At 36.6% G+C, this 21,149-nt stretch overlaps 1 protein-coding gene across 2 annotated transcripts in view; it reads right to left on the bottom strand.

Moving 5' to 3' along the window:
• LOC149143032 (uncharacterized) overlaps positions 1–21,149 on the bottom strand; it is a 307,558-nt gene that overhangs the window by 183,787 nt on the left and 102,622 nt on the right. For both annotated transcript variants that reach the window (XM_089450073.1, XM_089450074.1), the window contains exon 6: positions 2,032–2,111. In XM_089450073.1, the coding sequence (XP_089306199.1) occupies positions 2,032–2,111 (80 nt within the window). The remainder of the gene's footprint in view (positions 1–2,031; positions 2,112–21,149) is intronic.

Below are 21,149 nucleotides of genomic sequence, written 5' to 3'. Positions count from 1 at the left end.
ACTTAGGTTCATTAAATCTCTATATATATACCCATTCGACCTCATTACTTGGCAGGAAATAATTTGGATCACTTGTTCTTCTGTTCATCTACAGTAAGACGAATTTGGCAGCTCTTCTTATCTTCTGTATTCGTGGGAAGTTATCTAAAGGCAGCCAATTGAAGTTCATTCTCTGGGCAAACTGAATTTATGGGCAGACTTATTCTCTGAGGCATAAGGCTGAATTCCTGAGGAAGAAGACTGAATCTCTAAGGCAGACTATTCTTTGAGGCAGAAGGCCGAATTCCTAAGGAAGAAGACCAAATCTCTGAGGCAGACTTTTCTCTGTGGCAGAAAGCAGAATCTCTGTGCAGATTGAATCTCTGAGGAAGACCGAAAGATTCCTGTGACAGAGTTGACCTAAATTTCTGAGGATACGTATCTCTGTTAGACCAGGTCAGCCTTGGATTTGGTTATGGTCAATTTGACCTTGTTTTTGACTGAAAAGATTAAATGTGTCTCTTGTTGAAGTGAACAAGTTCTCTAAGGAAAAGGTTGTTGTGTTTTACACCCATGTAGGTTTTCCCAAGGTAAAATATTGGGGTCTCTCATTTGGCTGTCTCTTTATGATCCTACTCTCATAAATGCTACTGTTGATGTCTTCCGTGTAATTGCTTGATGATGAATGAAAATTATGAAAAAGATTAAATAATTAGAAGTAATAGAAGTAATTATCTGTTTAGAAGACCTATGAAAATTGAACATACTAGACAAGAGATGGCCAAGTTCTTCTTTCAGAACATCTAGGTTCACTTTGGATTGTAAAAGTCCATCATCTTGGACAGGGACAGCAGGTTCCTAAGCTACTTCTAAAAAGTGTTATGGAGCACAATGGACACAAAGTTGAATAAGTACAGTATTTGACTGTCAGACCCATGGGCAGTCAAAAGTGGTGAATCTAACCCTTGTTAGCTTGCTCAGAGGGCAGAACCAAAAGCATCACAAGACCAGTGATGTGAACCTTACATATATTTAGCATTCTTACAACCAAGTTGTCTACATTTCTACCAACAAATCACCCCTCAAGAAATGTTTGGAGTTTTTACCTCAGATTTCTTTTGACCTGACACTTGATAAACGTTGTTGGAGATGAGTCCACTACTCAGGATAATGAACAACAGAAGAATCCAGCAAATTCAAAGGCAGGTTCAAAGCAGTTACACCAATCACAACAGAGGTACAAGGAACAACAAAATAAGCACTGAGTTGGCCATCCACTTACACTAGGTGACTTAGTGTAGATACATCTCGAAAAGAGGCTACTGTAAGGGTCAGGGAAGATGAATCCAAAAGCACAGGAAGTTGGAGTGATTCATTTTGAGCAGTGATTGCACTGGTATAACCAATTCCTGGGGATAATGTGATATAAGGCGATATTGCAGCAGAGATGGGTTCGTTGCTTCATTGATGGAGAACTGACAGTGAATTTTAAAAGAAAACAAAGGGGGAAGCCATAATAGGGAAAGCATTGGAATGCATCTAATAATGTGAGAAACTGTAACCATGGCCATATGAACTTCAAATCAGAGAGGAAGAAATTAAACAGTAATCAGCACTCCTCAGTCCTCTTGTGCTGTAGGTACGAAATGAGATCTAGAGGGTTTTTCTCCAGATCGGTTCTCCGGTTGCAATGGCTTGTGTGTTGCACTTTGCACCTCTGCGTGGTTACTTAGATGTCAATAGCTTGTTCACTTTGTCGTGAGTCTTCTGGGGCAAGTAATAAAACAACTAGAGCCTAAGCACAGTAATTCATTAAATAGAGTAGATACATTGGGTGGCTCTGACCAGACCGCTAGAATACACATCTGCTTTCCAAACATCAATCCTTAAAAGAGTACACATTCTAGAACTAATTATAATAATCTACTACATGTTCCAGTAAGGTAATACCCAGAAAGCATGGCAATAACTAAAGGCCAAACACCTTTTTTCATATATAAAGCATTAAATGAGGAAACAAAAAACACAAACACATTTTAAAACTTTCCTTACCAGTCACATTCCATGCCATATCCTTTCTTAAGCAAGACTTCAGGGGCAATATAGTCAGGTGTGCCAACTGTAGAATATGCCTGAAAAGAATAATAATCTGATCACCATTATTATTAGAATACCAATAAATAGAACAAAAGTTTCAGCATTATCATTATGGGTCCTAAAATTTATGAATAACAAGATAGACCACACGTAAGTGCAAATAGTATAGAAAAGTTGATTCAAACACATGTTCAACATGAAGAACTACAAATCCTCAAATTAATAAGAGGATAAAGACTGTACAAGAGCTGAATTTAGAAAGACCAACAATGATGTTTATAACAATCCTACAAAGTGTTGATAAATCTAGGGCAATGAGATCAGGTCTTCTATTATAGATTGATTTCTGTTTACTTTTGATAGATGCTTGTGATTTCTTAATTAAATTCTTCTTCTTCTTATAGTTATTATTTCTTTGTTCATCAAACAGCTACCAAAACCATAAAAACAAAGAGACACTAGATGTAGGCACTCAGCCAGGGCAAAACCCACAAGGAGGGGAAATCCAGTCAAACTCTTCCTTAGTAGATTCATATCAAAGTAAGACAACCAAGACCTTTGACACAGCCTTTACCCCTCCATCCATCAAGCTGACCAAATATGGATATGGTTCTCCTGCAATTCAACCTTTATTCTGCAATAGTGACATTGACCTGTAATAGTAACTTCGACCTGCAATACTGATCTTCGACCTGCACTAGTAACCTTGTCCTGTAATAGTAACTTCAACCTGCAATAACATGATGCCTCGATCCTATAGTCGTCTTGTAATAGTAACCTTGACACAATGAACCCAAGAAGGATTTCTTACACAGTAAATTTGGCTTGACTAAACAAAAGTCTTAGAGCACTCAATGGGTGCTTTGACCTATGACCATTGACCCGAGCATGAAACCCATGCTTTTACAAGTCAATAAAATTTTCCTTTTATAAATAATTTCTTTTCATGACTCAAATACAATTATAAGACCGACACTAGTTGCATTCTTCAACACTCCCCCTTAACTAGGGAGGTATTCATAATTATATACACATAAAGTACATGGAAGATCTCAAAATGATATGAACTACGAAGAGTTCAAGCACACGCAGTGCTACAGATTAGACACTTGACCAGGGTACTCTAATCGGGTGGAACTAAGGTGAACTCAAGCTTTAGCCTCTATAGGTACCATCGGCTTTTAAGCTCTATCACCAACTCAGGGATCTAGGTGTGTATCCAAGGTCGAAGCTCCATGACCAATGCCACTCTCCCTACTTCAGGATCCAGACATCAACACATAGGCCAGCCAAATGTCCTCCCAAGCATCTTGTTGCCACAAGATGCTTCATCTCTCCTTTTCAACTAAATCAGATATATATCCACCACTCTAAGCATGCTTGAAACGTTCAATCCTTTTATAGAGAGATCTTGCACAATCACAACCCCAATCAATAATAAACCTTCAAATATATACAAGTAAATGCAAACCTTCAAGCTCCTCAGTCATCCTGATGTTACTTATATCATCATCAAGTTATCCATATACAGCTTGTCGTAAGCTTTCTCCTTTAGTAGCGCCAAATACAGCCTCGGTACTTCTCAAGTTTTTTTCACGAACATCCATCTGTAATTTCATTTTTTCTTAGGTATTCATTATGACTATCATAATATGCCCTCCCTCTCAACTAGGGAGATATACCTTTTCTTCTATCCAAGCTCCCTCTCAGCTTAGGGAGATCAACAGCTTCCTTCTTTTATAACATCGGAGAAACTTCAACCTTTCAATACTTCATTCTTTTTCATGGCATCAAGGTCATCTTGATCATCATCATTCTTATAGCTTCCTTCATCATGAACATCTTCAATTGAAGATCATGTACCTACAAAACCTTAATAGCAAGTACAACCAAATACAAATATACAAAAGCATGTAGTTAATCAAAATCATGTCATTACAATGGAAGCATCAAAGCATTCAAACTTTAGACATAAAATACCTAAACCTAGTTAGGTTTGTAATCAGCAAAGGGTATCATCTTTTAATATACTAGACTCCAACTTCTTGCTATGAAATTGTCATTAACCCTAGACTCCATCTTTGAGACACAAAGCCTTAGATAACAATCCAACCATACATCTAAGGTTTCAACAATATGCCTTTAGAATTATATGTCAAACTCTACTAGGGTTTGTTGCAAACCCTAGATTTTCATCATTATATCAATAATCGAAAACAATCTCATCATGTCCTAGAATATCCATCTCTACTAGGGTTTTGATACAAACCCTAGATTTCACAAACTTGCATATATACATATCTAGGATTTCAAAATCATGCACTAGCATTTCACAACAATATCTACTAGGTAAACCCAAGATCAATACATCAAACAATTCAAGGTAGCGTTTTGATCAAAAAGACGAATATATACCTAGGGTTCATTCCTAGGATCTTACTATAACTATTACAAGGGTTTTTCTTATAAAATTTACCAAACCCTAAATATCTAGGGTTTCATTTAGATATTAACAGCAAACCCTAAAGAACTAGGGTTTTTAACATAACATTATCAAAGCCCTAAACTTCAAAAGGATAGGATTTTACTATATGTTCTCGATTTTATCAACAACCCTTAAGTAGATGAGGGTTTCAATATTAGCATCGACATACCCTTAGCCTTGAAAGGCGGTTAGGATTTCACACGAATGATCAAACAACAAGAGATAGTATAACGAGGGTAGATTTAATTTGATGATTAATCACCCTAACAAGAACCTTTATGATTCAAAACCTAAACATAAGAAGGTTAGTAATAAACTTCAAAATGATCGTATCATTTAATGAAGATATTCATATGGTCTTCGATATACCTAGAGTTGTCCCTTTTACAAACCTTATAGGGTTTCCTTCATCGAAGTGTTTCCTTTGAATTTAGTCATAAGCTTTATACCTGCAATACTTAGTGACAAATACAACCAAGCAAAATGTGTGATACCAAAAGCATGATATCAATTTATCAATCTAGGGTTTCTATGCAACAATGGAGGATGGAAACCTAGGGTTTCTAAGTACAAAATCGAATCATCATCCTCATCAATCATCACTAGGGTTTATGATATATCCCTACAAATCTTGATATAGGGTTCCATGAGGGAACATGTAACTTAGATTCAGGTTTTCTTATCACTAGGGTTTCTCATGAACCACATGGGATCACAAACAACTTTCAATAATGAAAACAGCATACTATACAACCACACAAGCAATTAACCCTAAATCAATTTACACCCTTAACAAATAAATATGCTATACCTACCTCATGATCAGAGAACCCATTGTAAAGTACCTGCTATAGGATGCCATTACAGGACTGTTGCCTTCACAAGGTCTCGTTTTTGAAGTGTTTATTCCATTTCTTGGCATCCTGCTTGTTTGGTTCTTTGTTTGATGACTTTGATGATCTTTCTATAAGTTGGTGCAGAATGTTTTCCTTTCTTATAATTTTTCTTTTGAAGACCAAAGAATCTTTAAAAAAAGACCACTTTGTCTTATTCTTGTGAACACACTATAAATAGGGCTTTTTCCAAAAACATTATAGCTTAGGGACTTCCACTGTTTATTCAATGAACACATGAGATTCTACAAGAAGTGGAAATCCCTACCCCACTATCCAAACTTCACAAGTTCGAATTCCTATGTGATTGTTTAGTCTATTCCATTATATAAATATACCCATAATTGCTTCTTTGTAATGCAAGAATTCGGCTTTTATACTTGAGATAATTGTGGCTATATACTAGAGCTTTATGAGGAGTCTCGGCTCTTTTTCCAAGTGATTGAAGCCTTCCAAAATATATTTATGCACAAAACTTCAGTATAGGAGACTCGACCCCTCTTTAGGACAGTTGTAGCTTCTCTTCAAGCTTTTCAACTAGGTTAATAGGGTCTTCAATAAAACCAGATTGCTTGCTTCTTTTGCTTATGATAGAGACTGTTCCTAACCTTTCAAGAGAAACTTCAAACAATGATTTGATCAACCATATAGTGTTACTGAAGTTCAGATTTCAGACAATGATGATTACAGGCCTTTTACATTGTGCCCAGAACTGTGTTTTTTTCTTCAAAGTGCTCGGCCTTATATAGGCTATCAAATTAGCCTTTCGGTGTTCCTGAACATGGCTTTTGAGCCTCTTAAAAACTTCGTTTTTTTCTCCTTAGGCCTACGGCCTCATCTCAGTGACTAAGGCTTCTAGATGTGCCCAGAATTTTGATTTGTTGCCTCTAGGAGCTCGGTCCTAGGTAATTAGGTTCTTCTTGATGTCTAGAATCCTTTGGTGATCTTCTTCCTGCCCTTATATGAACCAAGCTCTGAAACCATGTTGAGAAATCTAGGGCAATGAGATCAGGTTTTCAATTAGATTGATTTCTCTTTATTTTTTATAGATGCTTGTGATTTCTTAATTAAATTCTTCTTCTTCTTCTTCTTATAGTTATTATTTCTTTGTTCATCAAATAGCTACCAAAACCATAAAAACAAAGAGACACTAGATGTAGGAACCAATCCTGGGAAAAACCCCCAAGGAGGGGAAAACCCAATCAAACTCTTCTTTAGTAGATTCATATCAAAGTAAGACAACCAAGACCTTTGACACAGACTTTACCCCTCCATCCATCAAGCTGACCAAATATGAATACAGTCCTCCTACAATTCAACCTTTATTCTGCAATAGCAATTTTGTCCTGCAATAGTGACATCATCTTGCAATAGTAACTCTAACCTGCAATAGTGATCTTTGACTTGCAATAGTAACCTTGTCCTGTAATAGTAACTTCGACCTACAATAACATGATGACTCGGTCCTGTAGTCACCAATACTTCGATCTTGTAGATGATCTGAATTACCATAACTTCGTTGTCCTGTAATTATATTTGAACTTCTTGACAACTTTTTGTTGGGTCAAGTTCACTTGGGTATATATAGTTGTTTATGCCTGTAAATGAGGTCGTATAGTTATAGAAGATGAAGTTGGAACCAATTTAGAAGAGCTTGAGGCCAACTTGATGGATGGACAGTTTGACATGACAAAATAACATTTTTTTTCTTCGACACCATGAACCCAAGAAGGATTTCTTACATAATAAATTTGACTTTGACTAAACAAAAATCCTAGAGCACTCAATGGGTACTCTTACCTATTGACCATTGACCCAAGCCTGAAATCCATGCTTTAATAAGTCAATAAAAATTTCCTTTTATGAATATTTTTTCTTTTCATGACTCAAATACAATTATGAAGACCGACACTAGTTACATTCTTCAACACATAATTGTCCAAACATATGAAATGAACTAGTGTCTATTGTCAAGGAAACATAGTAGTTATGTTGTTAGCTTATAATATTATAAACTTCTTCAAGCCAATCATAGAAGAAAACTGAAAATAGTCCAAACTGTAGGATGTTTTCATTGTATAGCTAAAATCAGTGGCTTCAGATTTGACTAACATCTATTTCTCATCTTTAGAACATTTCCTCATTATCGATGAAACATTAAAAGGCCTGGATTTCATAAGAGATAACAAAAGTACCAATCTAGAAAAACTGAACTTGTAATACACAACAATTACAATGATAGAGATCTGAAAGAAAATTTACAAATGTCAAAAAAACAAACTAGTCTATAGGAATCATACAACTTATGTTGTGAGTATGCAATATTGTATTACTCTTCACATTGATTGTCTAAGAAAAGTGATCAGTACAAATTAAACTGCATTTGTAGTTTAAGGCCAATTCTAGGTGTTACTGCAAAATCTAGTAGCGTAGTGCAAAGCCTCACTAGGCACTCTAGGTCTAGAGGAACAACAAAATCAGCCACCATTATCACCTCAATGGCTTCGCCCCTGTTATTTTGTAGTCAGATATTATCCCCACAAGCAAGGATTCCCCGACAATACTTAAAGGTTCAATGACTAATGAATTCTAAGCCAAACGGTTCTCTCAGGAGCTGACAACTATATCCCCTAGAATGGTCTGCAATAAAGAAAGGCTAAGGGTAAGAAAAAGGGATGATGGATTGAGAGAGCCTACTGGCAAGGCTTGAGAGGCCGAAATGAGGTCTATAGATATTCAAGATAGTCTTCCATGTGGCCACCATTAATCTGTGGATTGCTAGTATAAGTTAGGGTTTCAAAAGAATGCAGATTTATAGCATGCATAATTTTACAACCACAATGGAAATAGCCTATGATGGGCATTATCAACAAGGGCATAAGGCTATTGAAAGGGAGTAAACAAGGAGGGGTCAAAATATGTTTTTGATGGCTCAAAATGCACAAAACAGAAAATAAGATCGAGACGGAGACCCAAAAAATGGGGGTGGGAAATGCATGTAATGATAGATTTTGTCTTTTTAACATTAATAATACAATAACAAACTTTGGGACTGTTGTCGCACAAAGTGTCCAGGCACCGCAACAATGCTCTGAGTAAGGGTTGTCACTCTTGATCCTTACTCACTCTGTTTAGTCCCTCTCCTAGGCAAGTCAAGGGGGGTAGTCCCTAAGGTATATGGGTGAGGATAGCCTGTGAAACACAAGCTCTGGGAGATTTTAATGATGGACAACTTGACAAAAGTAAATGAATCTTGATTAACTTAGATGAAAAGATTAAATGCTAATGTAGCCAAGACACGACCACGAGATAGAAACAATTATAGACCAGTGTCTTTATGTTCAATTAACCGACAATTAAGTAAGAAAACAAGTTATCCAAGACAATTTTCCAATATGTGACGAACAGTGACAATTATGAATAATTAAATATAAGATGCCCAAAACTTTATCACGCAAGATATTCTAGATTTAAGATGATTTTCTTTAACTACCCAGATCTAGATCCAATTAACCTTCCCCAACAGCCAATATATCTAAAACATTTATCGCATCTCGACCATAGAGAAATATCAAAAATGCATTTAATCACGAAATAATACTAAGGAACTTCAAATTTTAATTTTTATTATTCCTTAGGCAATAATTTTTAATGGTAACTGAAGAAATCAAAATCTTTTAATGAGACGGAAAATGGAATCAAAGGGTTAAAAATTAAAATTTTAATGGGCCATAGGCCACATTAAAAAAATTTAATGTTAAAGTGTAAATCCCTTTATTAATTTATTTTAAACTCCTTAGTCATCAATTCTCTTTAGACTTTTAAAATTTTTTAATGTTTTAAAGATTTTTTTTGAGATTTTTAAGATTTTTAGATTTTTTAATGTTTCAGACTTTTTAATTTTTTCTAAATGAAATAAAAAAAAATATATATATATAAATGAATAAACCAAATGAAACAAACATTAAAGAAAATCAAAAAATAAAACAAAAAACAAAAAATAATTAAAAAATAAAACTTTTAAATTTAAATGAATCAAATTAAAATGAAATCGGAAGTTTAAAAAAGAAACCAAACCTAAACCCTAAATGAATGCATAAAAGAAATATACAATAACATAAAATAAAAAAATCGAACGAATTGTGTTTAGTGTTGTATTACGCAGGTCTGGCGTCGAGGTTTTGGAGAGAAATTTGACGGAGCAGCGAGGGGAGACCAAGGGCTCGATTACGTAGGTCAACGAAGGCAGCGCAGCTGGCGTGGAGAGGCCTGAGCTGAGGGATAGACGCGGGGATAGCAGAGAAAGAGGATTGTAGCAGCGGATAGGTTAAGCGATGGCAGGGGTTAGGAAAAGCAAAATGGAGGAGGGAGTTATGAGGGTTTGCAGGGATCCCTGGGTGGAGCAAGACTGCGGCAAGGGAAAAAGACGGGAGATGGGAAGATGAAAGTTTAACTGAACGGATTGAGGGTGCGGCTATGGGCTGCAGGAGAAGAAAGAGATTGCAGGATTTAGGCAGGAATGGAGGTTTTTTAATTGAGAAATAACGCAATAGAAGGGAACCATGCAATGAAGCTGCGTGGAGGGGATTTGATGCAACTTAGCGAAGATGGAAGGATGGCAGCGTTTGGTTAACCAGATGAGGAAAGGCAGCGAGGAATGAGAGCAGTGATGCGCATATGGCAACAGCGAGGGTCATCTGTGTGAGGAAGAAAGGGATGGAGCACGGAAAAGATGGTTTAGATGCAAATCTGGAGCTGATTTCAACGTTTTGGCGGCGAGGGAATGAAGAAGTGTTGCAGACAAATGAATGGAGAGGTGACTAAAAAAACACAAGCAGCATACAAGGGTTTGCAAATTTTTAGAGAAAGCAGCAGCAACAAAGTGACTGTGAGCCCCGTAAAAAAAATTCGAAATGCACAGTAAACCTTAAGACCAACCAACAATCGCTCTGAAAAATGATGGCCCAAAACTTCTTTAAAAAAAAAAAATAGAAATCTTAATTAAAATTTTAAATCCTTCTGCTTCAGATTTCTTAATGAAACCCTCATGAAATTTCCAAATCTAAAAATAAATAAATTTAAACCCTTGGACTGCAAAATCTGGATATGATCCCTACAAAAATGACGTTGATGAACCCCAGAGATCCAAATCTTACCCTCCAGGGCCTAGATCTGGACTCTGCACAGTTTTCCTCTTCAAATCTGTAGTTGCACGGCAATAAAACACGCCAACGATATATACAATGACCCAAAAAAACTAAAACCCATAAAACCCAAATCAGAAAACTGAAATTAATTACAGATCTAGGGAGTGTGAGTCCAACTCCGCTCCCAGATCTGATAATCTGAGGCTCTCAACAACCAGATCTATCGATTTAGCACAAAAAAAAAGTCAAATTTTAAAGAAGGTACTGAGCTCAAAACCCTTCATGCATCACCCATAAAAAAAAAGATCTTATGATAAGCCGGGATCAAATCAAGTTGGGCTCTTCAGAAAACACGGATCGAGAGTTGGCTGGTTCAACCGAAAACTTCCTCGAATGCCTGATGATCTAATAATCAAGGATTTCCTGCAAAACTCAATTTAACCATCAACATAGAGCGAGAAAACGATAATAAAATTCAGATAAATAGAGATACCTGCTATTATATTCAAAACTTAAATTATCATTCAAACCCCAACGACTGAGCAAGATACATGTACTCAAATCGCTCTTCAAAAAGCTATCATCAATGGCTAAAAAGAAATCTATGCATGAAAATGACACATCATACAGTGTTTCCAGGAAGAGCAACACCAGCAGAAATTTAACCCCAAAGTCTTTCTTTATTGCTCATAAAAAGATTACAAGAGAGCTTTTCGCTTAGTACACAATCCAAAGATCGAATGACCTCCTATTTAAAGATAAATCATCCAACGGCTAGTTCGAGCGATCCTCGTCAAAGCAATCTCGACCGTTGGTGAGGATTAAAATTTCTTTTAATCTCATCCGTCGAAATTTTAAATTCTTGAGGAAATTTGAATTTTTCAATTAAATGACTTTTAATTAATTCAAAAATAAATTTTTGAATTAATTTCCTCAAAATTTTGACTTTAACCCCAAGGACCAAAGGCTTAAAATTTAGCAAAAAAATAATTTACCTTAGTCCCTGGACCTCTTAAACTTTAATTTTTGACGACCGACAAATTTTGCCTCCATAGAAATTAAATTTTCCCAGTACCTAGAATTAATTAAATTTATGGCTTAGGATTTTAATTAATTTTGGCCAGATTAATTAATTAATTAACCTATGCGGGGATAAATTATTTTTCCAGCCCTCAAGACACTTTACATCATGATTTCACATTTTTTACATCTCAAGGGGAATTTGCAAAAAACCCTCACAGACTACCCAATTCTGCGACACAAAAATAATCCAACAGACCAGGCAATTTGTAATAAAATAACCTAACCAAATGGTTAAGATTATTCCCAAATCACTTTTACATAGACTCAATCTAGAACACTAGGACTCCCATAAGATCCCAGTGACAAAATCCATTCCGACTTTGGGGTAAGGCTGAAGGAAAACTCCGCCGACCATCCGAGAATAGATCGGTGAGACAAAAAACCTCATGGGATGTAGATCGTCACCAGAAAGGTAAGTTTACCTAGGTAATTACATACACGACACGGATCTGCTAAGATTATTTACATTATACACATGCAGAATGGGTTTACATTATAACATGATCCTCAGGCTGATGATGATAGCTGGATGGCAGGAACACATCGATCAGGAGCTATCCCTTTTGCGAAAAAGGGGGTGTATTGCTATGGGTCCCTGACACGTAGTGGTCAATAGGGACAATAACATGTAAGTGCAATTTAGCTATAAAATGCAAATTTAACCAAACCCTAAGACTAGTTTACCATAAAATAGAGAAAAAAAGGAAAATTTGAGTTGATCAACACATAATGACTAGTGCCTTTAATCAAATAGGCAATGGAGTCAATAGGACGATGTCAAAAGGCCAAAGACCTTGGACAAAGAGGGAGAGGGAGAGTTTGCTTCACCTCCAAACCCTAGAGACTTTCTATTTTAGAAGATTTAAGGTCAAAGGAAGCAATCTACTTCTGTTGATGGATACTTGATGACAAATTTTGCATTACAAAAAAAAGTTCTTAAATAATATTGCAATTTTTAATATCGCACAAGATAAACCCTAATTTTGGCGATTACTACAAAGTGGAAGAAAAATAGCATTAAACTTACACCATTCATTCAAGCATCATTTCACCAATTCAAAGAAAGTCTCTCATGCAAAACATATCCTCCCCAAGGCAATGTTGAATTTTGTAGCTATGGTCAGTCTTCATAATCAAGTTTTAGCCCTCCAAATATTTAAGAAATGATAAATATATATGTGGATTCCAAGTCGGCCTCAAAAGAAGAAAATTTGAATTTTTAAACTTTGAATTTTTGCCTCCAAATGTAAGGTCGGCTTCAAGTCAGCCCCAGTGAAGGGACACACCAATTCGGCTCATTCAACACCTATATATTGGCATTTGTCCTCTCCATTTGAGCATCCAATTTGGATCATCGGAGGTACAATTCAGATCACTAGTGTTCCCACATGGGAGACAAGAGAATCTAAGGAAGAATAGAAGGACAAAATCTGAGGCAGACCTAGATCTCTGAGGAAGGTCGTATTTCTGAAGCACAACAAACCGAATTTATGAGGCTAATTGAGGGAAATTTGACCAAGTTTGACCTATGTTTGGTTACTGGTTAGTTTGATTTGTTTAGACTGGAAAATTCAGATTGTATTCCTTGTTGAATTGGACAAATTTCTCTAAGAAAAGGTTGTTGGGTTTTTCCCCTAGTTTGGGATTTTCCTGGGATAAATTTTGTCTCTTGTGTTTGGTTGTCTCTACGGTCATTATTGTTTTAATGTTGAATATTTTCTTCTACAATTACTTAATGATGAATATGATATAAGATGAATTGGTTTAAGAATCATTGGAAGTACTTATCAATCTAGAAAGTTCTGAAAAATCAACAAACAATTTGTTACCCTACTTTTCTATTGCATTCGTGTGAAAGAGAGAGAGCTAGTGTGCACTCTTTGCAAGAGAAGGAATTGATTGTATGTGACAATGATCCAAGTAATTCAACTCCACTCTATTTATAGGAGGGCAACAAAGACAGATTACTTTGATTTATGATTCAAAACCCTAAACTTGACTTCAAGTGTTCATAAGTTCAAAAAGGCCACAAGTCAACCCATCAGATAGCTCTCAAAATGATAAAACATAACAAAATTGTCTCATTTCACTCCACACGTGTGGGAATAAGGCTCTCCAACAAGACATCATCCTCACAAAGTGAGTGTCTCTATCAAGCAAGGTGCTAACAATGGTCCAAGAGTGCTCCTCAGTCTGCGCCATCTCATCAACAAAAAAGATGAATCATCAAGCCACAACTTCTCAAGCCATACATCATCATCACACGGGCTCATGTCATCACTCTAGGGTTTGCAAAGGCGATGTTGCAAACCTAGCGCATGACATCATCATTAACACCACCAACCCTCCCAAAGCATCCCAAGTCATCATCATCCTCATCTTGGTTGTGGAACAAGGCAACGCCCATCAAGAAGGTGCAATGTTGGGTTGGTCGTGTCCTAGGGCCTATAGGGCATATCACCAATCATGGCACCAGTATGTCACCATCTGGAAGTGTAGAAGATGTCATGCATCCATGTAAGGATGGATTAATAGCCAACGCTCATCTATGCAGGGGAAACGTTGTGTGTGTAAGGTCATAAGTGATCTCCTGACTGGGCTAGACGTCATATCCAAAGTTTTGTAGAAGTGCCAAGCCATCTAGGAGAAACCACCTAAGACATACCCTCAAGATCAAGTGAGATCAGCATCATTACGTAAAGAAACCATAAGTGTACCATAGTGAAGCATATATTTAATGTTAGGGGCATCAAAATACTTCACGCAAGCCTTGCCTTCAAATGTCTTTCTAACTGATGATTTGTAAGCAAGTCGTCATACCTATGTTTGGGATGGTTATTCAATATCCCTATTAGGTGCTTCCAACCCCAAGGGGAAGGATAGTTCCTAGGAAGGCACATCAAATACCTACATATCATCAAAATCATTGCCTGTATTCAGGATCCCCATCATTAATATCACCCTCTAAGCATTAAAATAAGGTAGAAAAAAGCTTAACATGTCAAATCTAGATTGTGTGTAAGTGATGGGTACACTTTCACTAAGGTCATGATAGAGGAGTTCAGCAATCAATGTCGCTAACATTAAGGTACATAGAGGGCTTGGTACTCTTGATTACATGCTTACCTGCATACCCTTCTGCATGACAGAAACCAAAACTAATTTCATCTCTCTTGTTTCATTGATTAATTTTAAATTTACTTCATTGTCATTGTTATAAGCTAATGATCTTGTGTTCTAAGCAATCATCATAAATCTTGGTTATAAGTTTCCTTTATTGAAGCATAATTGAAATTGGATCTCATTGAAGCATTTGCGATTGCATCTTAAATTTAGATTTGCATTCCTAAGATTTACCTCCAAGCATAAACTTGGTTGATAGAGAATTAGGGCAACCTTCTCCACCATTCAATTTAAGAAGTTTGACCATTAAACAATAGTTAAAACAAGTGACCTTGCAATTCTCTTGTGGCCAAGTCCCTTGTAGGAACGAAGCCACTTGGGTAGGTACAGTTAATAAGGCCTTAGCCTCCTTCCCCAACCCTTCTCCCAACAACCTTGTTCTAAGACTTGCTTCGATAATTGAGGAGGCCTTCACCTTAGAATAGGCATATAATTAAAATTAACCAAGATCTTGCATCTCACATAGGTAGATCTTACATTCATTTATCTTGCATTTAAATTGATTATCGTAAATTGGATTGTGGGCTCATTTCATACTTGCAAATATTACATTGTTATACTTGACATTTTCAAGTCTATTGTCTCTTGATTATCATCTTTACTTGAAGTACAAGTTTTATTTATATTGCAAGCTCAACTCTTATTGTGGATATGCCCAATTGTTTTAATCTCTTGATCTCTCGTACTAACCTTGTCTTGCAACATTGCTTATCTTATAACTTGAGATATATAGTTTATTATTGTGCAAGAATCATATTTTGAGCATTGTTATTAAGGCACTGATCTTACACTCTTTATCATTCTAAGTGTCTAATTGATCTAATTGAATCTATCTTTATCACTTACATTTCTCATTAATAATCACACTTGCCAATTAACTTTAAATCAAGTTATCTAGAGAAGCAATTGCCTTGCCCTTAGTCTCCTAGAACTTGTTGTTCCAACAAGTTTTCCTCTTTCATTTATCTTTAGAGACTACCCCCCATAGCTTGTCTAGGAGAGAGCTTAAACAAAGTGAGTAGGGACTAGGCGTCGGCCCCTAATCTAAGCATTGCACCTTAGGTGTACACTTTGGGTGACAACAGGATCTTTGACACAAATGTTTTAAGGGGAAGGATACCAAGAACTTATATAAATGTGAAGCAATCAATGATTCAGATAGTGAAGAATCAGACATAGAAGAAGTTGAGGATTCTCAACAATTTTCCCTAAAATCAGACGGCGAAAATGTTCTGCAAGTATCACTATCAGCAATGACAGGAATAGCCCAACCCCAGACCTTGAAGTTAAAAGGGCATATCAAAAAGAACAATGTAATGGTTCTAATTGATACAGGAAGCACTCACAATTTTTTGGATTCAAATCTTGCAAAAAGGCTCAACATTTTCACATATCCAATGCCTAACATGAAAGTGATGGTAGCAAATGGGAAGAAAATTGGAGCGGGAAAATGCCATAAGATTAAATGATTAATTGCAAATTCACGACTACAATTTAGAATCTCCATTTTATATTGTACTGCTTGGAGGAGTGGATGTGGCCCTAAGTGTCCAATGGCTACAAACCTTAAGCACTTACTCTACCAACCATCAAAAACAATTTATAAAGCTCATATGGGAAGGTCAAAAATATAATTTATATGGTTTTCAACAACCTCAAAATCAGATTGTGCCATCCCATCAAATGGTGAAGTTGATCCAAAAAGGAGCTCCGACATATATGGTACAATGTCAATAGATGGAAATGATGGCTTCAAAATTAATTGGTGAAGAGTCGCCTAAGATTCAAGAGTTAATTCAAAAACACCAGAAATTATCCCATGATCTTCCGCTGCAAATGCCTCCTGTGAGAGAAATTGAGCACACAATCGAAGTTAAGTCAGGATCAAACCTTGTCAACATCAAGCCATATGGATATCCACATCATCAAAAGACTAAAATCAAAAGGATAGTCCAAGATCTCTAAAATGTGGTATCATCACAAAAGGTAGAAGCCCTTACATTGCTTCAGTGATTCTAGTCAGAACGAAAGATGGATAGTTAGACTATGTGTAGATTAGAGAGGAATGAACAAGAAAACGTTTAAGAACAAGTTTCCTATTTTGTTCATAGATGAAATGTTAGATGAACTTCAAGGAGCCAAATATTTTTCAAAATTGGATTTGACATTCGGATACTACCAAATCAAAATAAGATCAGAGGACATCACAAAGGTCGTCTTTCGAACTCATGAAGGTCACTACAATTTTACGGTAATACCTTTTGGGTTAACTAATGCTCCAACAACCTTCCAGGCCACCATGAATGAGGTATTTCAACCATACTTAAGGAAGTTTGTACTAGTTTTCTTTGGTGATATTCTAGTCTATAGTAGAACATGCAAGGAGCATCTACAACACCTGGAACAAGTTCTCACTATGCTAGAAGAAAATCAATTTTATGCAAAGATGTACAAATGCACTTTTGGAAAAAAAAGTAGAGTACCTCAGACACATAATATCCAAAGAAGGTGTAAAGGTAGATCCTAATAAGATCAAGGCAATAAAAGAATGGCCTACACCAACTAACATCTCCAAATTAAGAGGATTTTTAGGGTTGATTGTATACTATCGAATATTTATTCGAAATTATGCCCACATAACCACTCCACTAACAAATCGTTTAAAGAAGAACTCATTCCAATGGGATGACAACGCAAAAACGTGATTTGAAACCTTAAAGGAAACTATGTCCACTACACTTGTATTATGAACTCCAGACTTTTCAAAACATTTTGTAATCAAATATGATGCCTCAAGATTTGGAATAGGAGTTGATGCAAGATGGCCATCCAATAACATTTGAAAGCAGGAATACCAATAAAAACAATGTCTAAAATCTAAATACATCAAGGAAATGCACGTCGTTATGCACGCAAGAGCCAAGTGGAGAAAATATCTTTTGGGAAATAAGTTTTTGATATGAACAGATCATAATAGTCTTCAACACCTTCTCCAACACAAAACCCTTTTTACAGAACAACAAAAATGGATCAAAAAAATTACCACTTTTGATATGGAGATATTACATAAGAAAGGGAAAGACAACATAGTAGCAAATGCTTTATCCCGAAAAGATGAAGAGTCATCATTGCTTGCAATTTCAGTTGTAGTCCCAGAATGACTTAATGAAATTCGAAGTGAGTATGCAAAAGATCCAAAAACATGCGTTATAATCAATAATCCTGCTCAAAACTCAAAATTTGAATGAAACAATGTTCTTTGATATAAAGGAAGAATTTACCTAAGCCCAAATTCAAAATTTAAGTCCAAAGTTCTCAAGGAATCCCATGATTCGCTAGCAGCAAGACATGTGGGCTTCTTTAAAACCTACTATAATGCATGCCAGTCATTTTTTTGGAAGGGGATGAATAATGATATTCAAAAATATGTAGCAGAGTGTGATCAATGCCAAAGAAATAAAAGTGAGAACATTATGTCCCCTAGATTGCTCCATCCCCTATACATTCCAAACCAAAAGTGGGAAGAAATATTGATGGACTTTATTGAAGGGCTACCTGTGTCGGATGGAAAAGACAAAATCCTCGTAGTAGTTGATAGGCTCACCAAGTATGCACACTTCATGGGAATAAAGAAATCATAGTCTGCAAAACAAATCACTGAAACTTTCTGCAAAAATGTCTACAAATTATATAGATTCCCAAAAGTCATTGATAGCAATAGAGACGCCAAATTTAAGGGGAATCTCATGAGGGAATTCTTCAAATACATTAGAACATATCTCAACAAGAGTTCAACTTATCATCCTCAAAAAACAGTCAAACAGAAATTGTCAATAAATGTTTAGAAGCCTATGTTCGTTGTTATGCAACAGATAAACAAAATAAGTTGATTCAATGGTTACACCTCATTGATTGGTGGTATTATTCCACTTGCCACACTTCAACAAAAATGACCTCATTTCAAGCTTTGTACAGTTATGAGCGTCCTGAGTGGAAGGAATTCGCCATTATCGAAACATAGTTTCCAACAGTAAACAATCAGTTAGAAGAAACTCAATGTTGCAAGAAATCGTATGAAACAACAAGCCGACCAACAGAGAACAAAAAGAGAATTTGATGTTGGAGAATGGGTATTTGTTAAACTTCAACCTTATAAGATAAGCAATTATCCCTTAAACAGCAAGGCAAAAAACAAATTAGCACCAAAGTTCTATGGACCGTATCAAATTAACAAAAAGATTAGCCAAGTAGCATACAGCTTGAACCAATGTTGCAGGAAGCGTCCCCCCCCCGGTTCTAAGGCCCGAAGCGCGTCCCGTACAGATTCGTACAGGAAGCATCCCTGGAAGCGCGACTCCAAAATTTGGATGCGCAGTTCCGCTTGTTTTGGACGCTTCCTAGAAATTTCTGAAGCTTTCCTCTGAAGCGCGCTTTGTACGGCGCTTCGGTCGTACGAAGCATGGCGCTTCAGAGGGCAAAGTGTATGCTTCCCGTACAGTGCCGTACGATTCCAGAAAAGCGCCGCGCGAAGGGAAGAAATGCGATTTTTTTTTTAATTTTAGTTGTCTTGGCATAAAGGGGGTGGGTCCACCTTGGGTTAGGGTGAGGTTAGGGTGAGGTTAGGGTGAGGAATGAAGGGAATAAAGCCCCCATTCATTCCTCATTTGCTCCCTTGGTTCCTAGGTTCCATGGTTCAACACCAACAGCAGGGGGTTCTTCTTCATCAATTACAATGCCACTGCCACAACTTCCACAGGCACCATCTTCTTCATTGCCACCACGTGGAGGCCCGCCACCACGTTCTCTTCGTGGTGGAAGGAGGAGAGATTAGTAGATATATTCACAATTTACTACTTTTGTCATAGATTACTCATTATACTTGTAGGCTTGTGAATTTGAATTTTGAACCTTTTTTGTCTTGGAAGTTGGCGGTGACCAAGTGACATATTTTGTAAACATTATTATTTGAATTTTGGACATGACAAATGTTGACAATTGCTCACTTGCTAGATAAATCATAATATGCTCTATGTTTTATGTTTTATAATATGCTTAAATGTTTTATGTTTTGAAATATGCTTAAAAATTTGATGTATGTTTGTAATCGCTAGAATATAGATGGTTGATGTACATACTAGTAACTACAATGGAATCACGGATGCCATATCTATCTTGATTTATGCAAAAATATGCATGTTTTCATGTCTTGTACAACTAATTTGGTATTTGGGATGTTTGTTTCGAGTATAAATGCAAAAAAATATAAATATATATATATATATAGCAGACGCTTCGCTTCCTAGATTTTTGGAAAATGACGCTTCAGCATCCCCGCTTCCAAAAAACATCCCCGCTTCGTCCCCGCTTCGTGCAACATTGGCTTGAACCTTCCTTAGACAAGTCAGATTCACAACATTTTTCGTGTATCATGCCTTAAAAAGGCACTAGGAAAACGCCACGCAGCAAAGACGACACTTCTGACATTAGATGATGAAGGGAAGATCATTTTCGAACTAGAAGGAATCATCACCACCAAGGAAAAGAAATTATGATCACGAACCATTAAAGAATATCTTATTAAGTGGAACGACCTACCAGAAGAAGAAGCCTCTAGGGAGAAAGAAGATTTTCCTCAACAACACCCTTTGTTACCTATGCTTTGAGGACAAAGCATTTTTCTCGGTAGGAAGGCAATGTTATGTATAAAATTAAATATATATTAATGTTTAATTTAGGAAGAAGGGGCATTTTGGTCATGCCCCCTCTCGTAAAGGCACTTGAGGTTGTATTTAAGCCAAGGGCCCCATTGTAAAACTCATCATTCTTATTGATTCATTCATATATATATATATCAAGGAAATGGTGAAGAAACTTTGTTAAAATTGGCAACTAGGGCCAAACTCTATGTGGGTCATCTTATTAATGGCAACTGATATTTTTCTTGGATCCCTCTCATCAAGAGGTGTAGGATTGATCTAACGATCATCCAATTCCGATAAGTATTCATGGAGATATGAATTTATTTGTGTTATGGGACAATTCGTCAAGGTCAGTCAGCAACCAAATAAACCCCACATGTGCTCAACGTTTTAGTATAAATAGAGGTGCCTTGAAAGTCATTTGGACACACACTTGGGATCTCTTCCTCTCTACTTGTCTTTGGGTTTTAGTAGGAGGAGAGATCCTAAGGGATAACGTTGTCCTAATCTAGAGGGAGTGCCCTAGGCTCTACGCTGCCCTAATCTAGAGGGAGTGCCCTAGGTTCTACGCTGCCCTAATGAA

This window comes from Pinus tabuliformis, chromosome X, assembly GCF_031772625.1.
Source record: "Pinus tabuliformis cultivar Carrire ecotype Pingquan chromosome X, CPIR1, whole genome shotgun sequence".
NCBI classification, from domain to species: domain Eukaryota; kingdom Viridiplantae; phylum Streptophyta; class Pinopsida; order Pinales; family Pinaceae; genus Pinus; species Pinus tabuliformis.
This window is presented reverse-complemented; position numbering and strand designations above follow the sequence as displayed.